The sequence below is a fragment of the Tupaia chinensis genome, unplaced genomic scaffold (assembly GCF_000334495.1).
Source record: "Tupaia chinensis unplaced genomic scaffold, TupChi_1.0 Scaffold000515_1, whole genome shotgun sequence".
NCBI classification, from domain to species: Eukaryota; Metazoa; Chordata; class Mammalia; order Scandentia; family Tupaiidae; genus Tupaia; species Tupaia belangeri.
The window spans coordinates 6,101,146-6,110,773 of NW_006160028.1; the positions used below are offsets into that span (position 1 = coordinate 6,101,146).

The 9,628-nt window shown below is 36.0% G+C and overlaps 1 protein-coding gene across 2 annotated transcripts in view; it reads right to left on the reverse strand.

Moving 5' to 3' along the window:
* Positions 1 to 9,628, reverse strand: part of ACAP2 (ArfGAP with coiled-coil, ankyrin repeat and PH domains 2) — a gene marked incomplete at its 5' end in the record, with an annotated part of 97,181 nt that overhangs the window by 40,174 nt on the left and 47,379 nt on the right. For both annotated transcript variants that reach the window (XM_014590985.2, XM_014590984.2), the window contains 1 exon segment: positions 2,652 to 2,764. In XM_014590985.2, coding sequence (XP_014446471.1) covers positions 2,652 to 2,764 — 113 coding nt within the window.

Sequence of the window (9,628 nt, forward strand, 5' to 3'; positions counted from 1 at the left end):
TTTTTTTTTTAAGCAAACTTGTGTTTAATAGTTGAAGTTCTGTTTTATTAAATACAGAATGTCTGCAATATCCATAGCAAACAAACAAACAAACACGGGAAAAAATGCCAAAGAATACTTGAATTAAGAGTTCTGAATTCTGGGAACCAGCAGTTAGCATAATGGCTATGTCACTGGATTCCCACGTAGTTGGCTGTGGTTCGCGTCCTGGACCCGGTGGCTTAGAACTCATGCCGGGCGCGTGTGCGTGCATGCCCAAGATCCTGAGAGGAGAATGGAGGAGAAGGGATTGCGGCATGACCATCCCCCCTGGGGGGTGATTTCTTGCTTTCTGTCTCTCTGTCCCTGTCTGTTGGGCGAGCGCACGCACCCTATAGCAAAAACCTCTCAAAAAAAAAAAAAAAAGAGTTCTGAATTCAAAGCTTTGACCTCAATTTTTTCAAATCAGCTATATGACCTTAAATGACTAGCCATCTCTCTGAAGCTCCATTTTTTTCACTGAAAATTTGGGAGCTGAACTATTACCTACAATTCCAGTCAATTACTGTCATCTCACTATATTATGCAGATGGCATCTCCTTTGAAAAGCCGCCTAATTTCCAAAGGTATTGTCTTTTTCTCTTTGTAAATGGTAGGTAATAGGTCTACAATTAAGACTTTGTAGTTACTCCATACTTGATTTAAGTTGCACTTTCAAATGTTCATGAGTTAATAGAACTCATAACAAATAATGAAAAAATGAAAAAGTCCATGCGTAAATCAAAATGGATTTTCCTACCACTCTACATGGCAGTGCCACTTGCACTAATGCTGACTGTGCTTCAGTCTGAAGTCTGAGATCACTTCTCCATGGAGTAGTCCAGGGAAGTTCACACCTTTTCTTCTTAACATAATGCTATGTTTCTATGGATTTGTTGTATTATCACTTTATTAATGTTAAATAGGTTGAAATCTGGAGGTTAAAATTCAATACTAATATTTTATCATGAAACTGTACTGACTAATTTTTATTTATTATAAAGATTCACTACTTTTTTTTCTTTTCCTACTCGAGTTACAGAAATTTGCCAGAAAGAGCTTAAAAGGTTATTGTCTTAATTTTAGAGTTTAGGAAATAAATTTTTAATTTTTTTAATTTTTTGTTTTCACTTTATAATAGAAATATCATCTCAAACCAGTCCGCTGTGGTTGGTCCTCCAATATTCATGCATTATTTCCAAAGTTCTACATAACTAGAAGAGGCTCCATATAAAATACAATCATTTTTTGGAAAAAAATGAAAATTTATTTCAAATAAAACAAACCATGTACCATTTACATTCGACAATATAAAATGCTAGGAAAATAAATCACTGGTATCTGAAAATATCAATAAACCTTTCTTTCTACACAACCTCAACATCAAGAAGTCAAAGTAAGTGCAGTAGGAACCCTTTTCAATAAAGCATTAAACAGTCAACATGCTGGGCCCATGTGCATATGTGCCCAAAACCCAGAGAGGAGAATGGAAGAGAAGGGACCATGGTGTGGCAACCCCCACGAGTGATTTCTCACTTTCTCTTTCTTTCTTTCTTTCTCTCCCCTCCCCCAGTGACCGCGTGTGCCCTATGTCAAAAAATCTAAAAAGAAATTAAAGGATCCTGAGAAGACCGATTCTTTTTCATGCTTTAATGTCAGAAATTATTCCAGTTTATCACATAATACATGGAAAAATACAATTAAATATTATACATTCATTATTTTGATACGTAGTAAACTTATACTTCATAAAACTTACTTTAGTAAAAATTCAAAGTTTTTGTAGCCATCAAGTTTAGAATAATGGAGCATTAGCTGCTACAATTTCACATATGAAATAATCCCATTTCCTATAACTTCTGGTCATTAGAGTTATTGCAAAGATCAAAAGATCAGGACCACCTACCTTAAAGGTTCACCAGCAAACACTAAGTAAATATGTACACAGACATTAGATAGGGAAGGGCCTCGAAGTTTTTAGAAAGAGCTCATTTGTCCTATTCATCTATTATATTTGATATTTAATTTACACACAAATCGATTTTATAACTTATGTGAGAGAAAGCTCCTATTTAAAATTCATTTACTGCAATGAACTAGTCAGAATAGACCAAGCATTATAAACATTATCTTTGTTTCCTTGTTTAAACCTTATTTAAATTTTAAAACGTAGAATTAATGTTTTCATGTTTCACCTGTTTCTTTCTTTTTTTTTTAAAGAGGTTTTTGCTATAGGGCGCATGCGCTTGCCAGATAGACAGAGACAGAGAGACAGAAAACGAGAAATCACCCCCCAGAGGGGATGGTCACACCACAATCCCTTCTCCTCCATTCTCCTCTCAGTATCTTGGGCACATACGCACACGCGCCTGGTGTGAGTTTTAAGCCACAAGGTCCGGGACGAGAACCATGGTCAACTACGTGGGAGTCCAGTGACATAGTCATTACGCTAACTGCTGGTCCCTGTTTCACCTAAAGCAAAAGTGAAATTTCTTCAATTTATGGAGTATAGAAAAATTTCTATGGAGTTTACAGAATTTAGAACATTATGGTGGAAAGAGTTGGCAAGTCACGAGAGTCAGGTAAGTGTTAATATGGAAAAAAAATCAAGAGTAGTATTTAAAATATATTACCTGTTCCAAGTTTTGAAGGCATTGCTGGCTCGTTTGAACAGATATCCTTCCATAACAATGCCATTTGCAGCATCTACATTATATTCTAACTTAGAGTCATCACTGGAGAAATCCTAGACAAAAGCATACATATGAAAGTTCATGTAATTGACTAAGTTCCCTAGACAACAAATTTATCCTAGGGAAAAGGCACCAATGGAAGAAAAGCTTTAAGACAGTTAAGACAACGATATTTATAAAAAGGAGGAAGAGAACCTAAATGACCAATAATGCAGAAATACTTCAATATATTAAAGTAGTTCAATGGGCTATAATACAATAATCACTATATTGATTTATATAATTATGTAGAAATATGAATGATTATACAGAATATACTGTAAAGAAAAAACATTATAAACACTATGATTAAAAGCACAAAAAATATGTAAACAAATAGACGAAGGGAACAACTAAATATTACAGAGTGTTATGTTAAAATGTTTTTGTTTTATCCTAGGATTTTATGGTTATTTGTGTTAACAATTTTTAAAAGTCATGTAGATATACTTAATTGGGATTATTCAAATTTACCACAATTTTGGTAGGAGTAATAACTCCACTATTTGGAAAAGTTCAGGAACAGGATGAAGGTTCTAGTGCATTTTTTTCCTAAAGTAAACTTTAGTTTTGCAAAAGGAAAGGACCTTAGTCACAGTTTGAAATAGGCATGCTGAGCTCACTTTTTAATGAGGACTATGGAATCAATGACAGTCTTCACTTGAATGCAATTCAAACTTTCGGTTTTCCTCCAAGGATTCATGAAATATGGAAATCGGAAAGCCAATATTTAAAATACTTCCTAACAAACTTCCAAAGTATTTTTGAACAAAATTGCAAAACTGCTATCAGCAAATTTAAAATCTACAAATCAGTCTCAGAACTTTCAAAATTATTCCTGGACCAAGGATTAACAGTAGAATATTACCCTATAAGGGAGTAGTAAACTTCCAGTCTTGAGAAACATTTGGCAGAGGCTCGCTGACCACCTGCTGGGAAGGCTGAAATGAAAGCTACTGTGTTGGGAGGGCAGCACAGTGAGAACTGACCCAAGGGTCTCCCAAATCTAAGAGTCTACTAAGTGGGAAAAAGAAAATAGACTGAATTCAGAAGTAAAAAAAGAAAAGAAAAATTGTCCTGACACCTTTCAAACCTTAACCATAAAAATGACATGATAGTCCAAAATAATCAAATGAAACAGAGTCTGCAAATGAATCATGCTACAGTTATTTAAAATTTGAGGATATAATTTATTTAATTATGCAGACAGGATTAAGTCAGAAAAAGATATAACTGACTTTGGGAACATAAGGTTTCATTTATAACATTTGCATTTTTTTAATGGTGTTACTTAAAACATAAAATAAGGGGGGCCAGCAGTTGGTGTAGTGGCCACGTCGCTGGACTCCCATGTAGTCAACCGCAGTTTGCATCCCAGACCCAGTGGCTTAAACTCTTGCGGAGTACATGTGCATGCGTGCCCAAGATCCTGAGAGGAGAATAGAAGAGAGGAGACTGTGGCATGGCCATCCCCGCTGGGGAGTGATTTCTCACCTTCTGTTTCTCTGTCTCTCTCTGTCTTTCTGGGGAGCACACATGCCCTATAGCAAAAACCTCTTAAAAAATAATAAAATAAAATAAGGGCCACCAGGTGGCATTATGGTTAAGGCAGCTGGATCCCATATGATGAACTATGTGGTTCAAGTCTCAGACCCAGAAGCTTGAAAAAAAAAAATGACACCAGGCACATGTGAATGTATGCCCAAAATACTACAAGCATGGAAGAGAAGGGATTGCGGTGTGGCCAACCCTTCTGGGTGGGGTTGATTTCTCACTCTCTCTCTCTCTCTCTTTGCTTAAATGGAAGGCACTCATGCCCTAACAGGCAAAATTTTAAAAAATAAAAAAAATATAAACAGAAAATAAGACTTTCTAAAAAGTGTACTAGAGGGACCAGTAGGTGGCATGATGGTTGAGGGCGCTGGACTCCCACACTGCTGACTATGGTTCAAGCTCCGGACCTGGTGGCTTGCTTTCTCACTCTCTCTTTTTCCCTGTCCCTCTCTGGTCAAATTAAAATAAAGTTTAAAAATTAAATAATCCTTTAAAAAGAAAAAAAGTGTAGTAATTCACAACTACATTTTTTTAGATAAATTATTTAATTAGGGGGGACGAAGTAGTTGGTGTAATGGCTATGTCACTGGACTCCCAGGTAGTCAACCGTGGTTCGAGTCCTGGGCCTGGTGGCTTAAACTCATGCTGGGAGTGTGTGCGTGCGTGCCCAAGATCCTGCGAGGAGAATGGAGGAGAAGGGATTGTGGTGTGGCCTTCCCCCCTCTGGATGATTTCTTGCTTTCTGTCTCTCTGTCTCTTTCTGTCTGTCTGGCGAGCGCATGCGCCCTATGGCAAAAAAAACTCTTAAAAAAATTTCTTTAATTAGTATTAATAGCAATCAATATTTTTTTTTGAGAGAGTTTTGCTACAGGATGCATGTGCTCGTCAGACAGACAGAGAGACAGAGAGACAGAAAGCGAGAAATCACCCCCCCCAGGGGGGATGGCCATGCCACAATCCCCTCTCCTCCATTCTCCACTCAGGATCTGGGTACGCACGCACACTTGCCCAGTGTGAGTTTAAGCCACCGGGTCTGGGACTCGAACCACGGTCGACTACGTGGGAGTCCAGCGACATAGCCATTACGCTAACTGCTGGTCCCAATAGCAATCGATATTTTACAGTACTTAAAATGTGACAGATTATAGTGCTTAAAATATAACAGATTTCATAATGTTAGCAACTAATAATGTTGGGATGAAACATATACTACTAGGCTCTTTATAAATGCACCAACAACCTGATAAATAAAAAAGAATATTTAAAGGCAAAATATTAAATGAAAACTGGAAAGCCAAAGATATAAGCAGAACAAGGACTCTAGCTTTAATCTAAAACTTTTTAATCTTTAATTAAACCTCTGCCTATCAGGAAAACTTGAGCTTTGCTGTGGGGCCCAAGGACAAGAAGGTAAAACCAAAACTAGTCAATGATGGACTCTGACAGCAGCTTTCCCTCTGAAATTGCAAACAAAAGAGAGCATTATGACCACTTCTGGTCAAGGTTAAAGTGAAGGGCCTCAGCAAGATAACAAACTAAAAGGAAGAAAGAAGCTATCATTATTCGTGAATGAAAAGACTTTGTACACAGAATATCCTAAAGCATTCAGAGATAAATCAGTATTAAAAGAAAACTTAACAAAATTACTGCTTACAAAATCAAAACAGGAAGAATCTATTTTATTCTACTATAACAGGAGAAAACAGCAAGAAAATAAATTTTAAAAGATAACATTAAATTGGGGGACTGAGACTAGAGGTGATACCATGGCAAGACCCTGTCTTTAAAAAAATTTACCAGTTAAATGTCTAGGAATAAAACAGACTATACAGAAGAAAATCATAAATCTTTATGAAGACCATTAAAGAAAACTTAAGAAAATGAAGAATATATCAAGCTCATAGATTAGAAAATATTATTGAAAAAAGATGCCAATTTTCCCCAAAATTGATTCATGGATCTAAAATAATCTAAATTAAAAACCCCCCAAAATTATTTTTTATAGAAACCAGAAAGTTGCTACTGAAATTTATATCAAAATGCAGAGCTAGATTATGGGCTGGCCACATAACCTAGCCAGATACACATGGGTAACAGCAGTTCAAATCCCAGCCCCAGTAGCTTGAAAAACAAGCTGGGTGTATATGCTTGCATGCCCCAAATCCTAACAGGATGGACAAATGGAAGAGAAGGCACTGGGGCATGCCATGCACTAGCCAGTAACAGGTGCTTTCTCCCTCTCTCTCTCTTTCTCTCTGTCTCTCTATGACAAACGCACATATCCTCTGGCAATTAAATAAGTAGATAGTAAAATGCAAAACTAGGTAATTCAGTTATGAAGAGAAGGTAGGAAGCTTTGCTCCATCAGATATAAAGATTTACTATAAAACTAAAATTAAGACAGAATAATATTGGTACAATTAAAGACAGAAAGACCAGTGGAACAGAATACAGAGCCTGAAACAAGCCCCACACGTATGAAAATGTGCTGTGCAACACGGGGTATACCACAGAGCAGTGGGGAAAGAGCAAACTGTTTAGTAACTATAGACAACTACTTCTGCTACAAATAGGAAAAAAAAAAAGGAAACTGGATCTTCACACCATAAACAAAAAAGTTAAATCTAACCATGAAAAGCAAATACATATAGGAGATATCTTCATGACCTTGGGCTGGAAAAGACTCATTGAAAAAAAAAAAAAAAAAACAAACACAAAAAGTACCAAACATGAAGACTGGTGAACTATATGAAAATTTAAAATGCATCTATCTAACCCCAAAGGGGCTTATATTCAGAATATACCAAAAAAAATCTGATCAACAGACAACCTGGCAGAAAATGGAGAGAGAATAGATGTTTCACAAATAAAATATCTGACAACAGATGTAAGACAAGTAGTTGAGCTCATTAGTCACTAAAGTAGAAATGTAAATTAAAAACACAACAAAATGTCAATATCTAACCACCAAATTGGCAAAAATGAAAAACTCTCACAATATAATGATGTGACAAGGAGCAAAGGGAACTCTTGCACAGTGCTGCCTGTCAGGAATGGTGTAACACTTTGGAAAAAAAAAAAAACAACTAGCATTATCTACTAATGCTGGAAATGCATATACTCTGTGACCTAGCAGTTTGATTCCTAGGCATAAATCCATCAGAAGGGTGTACATATATTCAAAAAGCATGTATATGAATGTTCACAGTATCACTGCTTCAATTGGTCAATTTTAATACTTGAAGAATCTAAGTAATTACATTAGACATATTTTCCTAGTTTTTAGTTGACTTGATTTTTATTTTTACCTGTAATGCAGCCTGTGTCAGCATTTAAGGGCAGAAAAAAGGTAAGTATTCATAATTAGCAAAAACAGCACTATTTTCTTCAAAGAAAAATAGTTGAGTATCATTTAAAATAATCTTGTATTTAATAATTTACCAATTATTAAATTGGTATTTGGGATTCTTTAGTACAACACTGAACAATGTACATGATAGGGACAGACAGTAAAAATACACAATGTTCATTAAATAATTCAGTTTAAGCAAATATTCACATATTTTCACAAATATCATGATCTCTCATTTTAGTTAAAAATTACTGGTCTCAGTACTAGCAGATGGTATAATGGTTATAGCGTTAGACTCCTACATAATTGATCACGATTCGAGTCCTGCACATAGTGGCTTAAAACCCACGCCAGGCGTGTGTGCGTATGTGCCCAAGATCCCGAGAGGAGGATGGAGAAGGGATTGCAGCATGGCCATTCCCCCAGGGAGTGATTTTTCACTTTCTGTTTCTCTGTTTCACTCTCTCTCTGGTGAGCACATGTACCCTATAACAAAAACAAAACAAACAAACAAAAAAACTCTTAAAAAAATTATTGGTATCAATTGTTAAAAAAGTCTTTTCATGGTAATACTATTAAAAACAATTTACCCATCAAAACATCATGCTGGGGAACCAGCAGCTAGCGTAATGGCTATGTCGCTGGACTCCCACGTAGTCGACCGCGGTTCGCATCCTGGACCTGGTGGCTTAAAACTCACGCCGGGCGCGTGTGTATGCGTGCCCAAGATCCCAAGAGGCGAATGGAGGAGAGGGGACTGTGGTTTGACCATCCCCCCTGGGGGGGTGATTTCTCGCTTTCTGTCTCTCTGTCTCTCTCTCTTGGTTGGGCGAGCACACACGCCCTATAGCGAAAACCTCTCCAAAAAAAAAAAAACAAAAAAATCATGCTGTACACTTATAACAAGCCAAGTTACCAAAACTTGGTTTTTAACAAAAGTTAATCGAACTTAAACAAAAGAAAATATGGAGTTAGTTTCACCTGATAACTAAGAGAGTATTTTTAAAGATAGTCTGGTAGAAAATCTTTTCTTTTTTAAATACTACTTTTTTTGAAGTAAAACATAAGTTGAGTAACTTATTGTTATGTTTATCTGTAATGGGACATTAATAATTCATCATCAACTAAATTTTTCTTTATTTCTGATTCTGCCTCCTTTTTATCCACTGACATCTTTCACATCAGCTCTACTTTACCAGTATTTTAAATTCTAAATGAACCATAGCAAAAGTTGATTTGACTACTCAATGCCAAGAGAACAAATTCTGTAATGGGATGGCAGAAGAGATCTGGTCACATGCTTGTACTACTGAATTCAACCTCCAGCTCTTTTATTTTCAGAATACTACACACACACACACACAAATCATCAACCATACAAAAATAACATTATTATGTTGAGTTTCAGGCATGTCACATTCAATTCATTTAGCATAAAGAAATAAGAACTGGTTTAATAATTGAGTTCTCGTTTTTAAAAACTTATGTTTCAAAAATTAGTTAGTTTAGTCAGGCTCAGGCAATTTAACAAGCTATGCAAGTGGAGATCCAGCATCTTGTGAAAGAGTGGAAGCTGTCTTAGCACAACACATGGTACCAAATACACACCTTCTGTCTGTCTCTCTCCCTCTCTCCCTCTCCTACACAGGTTGTCGATGGGTATCCTAAATAAAACGAGGAATAGTGTTCCAAATTCTAACTTTTAACTTCAGTAAAGCCCTAAAAGATTAAATCGTTTAATAAACTGGCTCAAGAGCATGACTTTCGACTTTTTTTTCTGAAATGATAAATAAAATATATAACCTTAACATAACATCTAAAAATATTTTACCTTTTACAAAAAGAAAAGGAATTTATCTGTATAACTTAATTATTACAGAAATCCAGAGAAAATTTTTTCCAACCTTATGATACCTTGCTTAAACCAATATCAAACAGTGTCTAAAATAAGAAATAGTATCATTTAACTCTT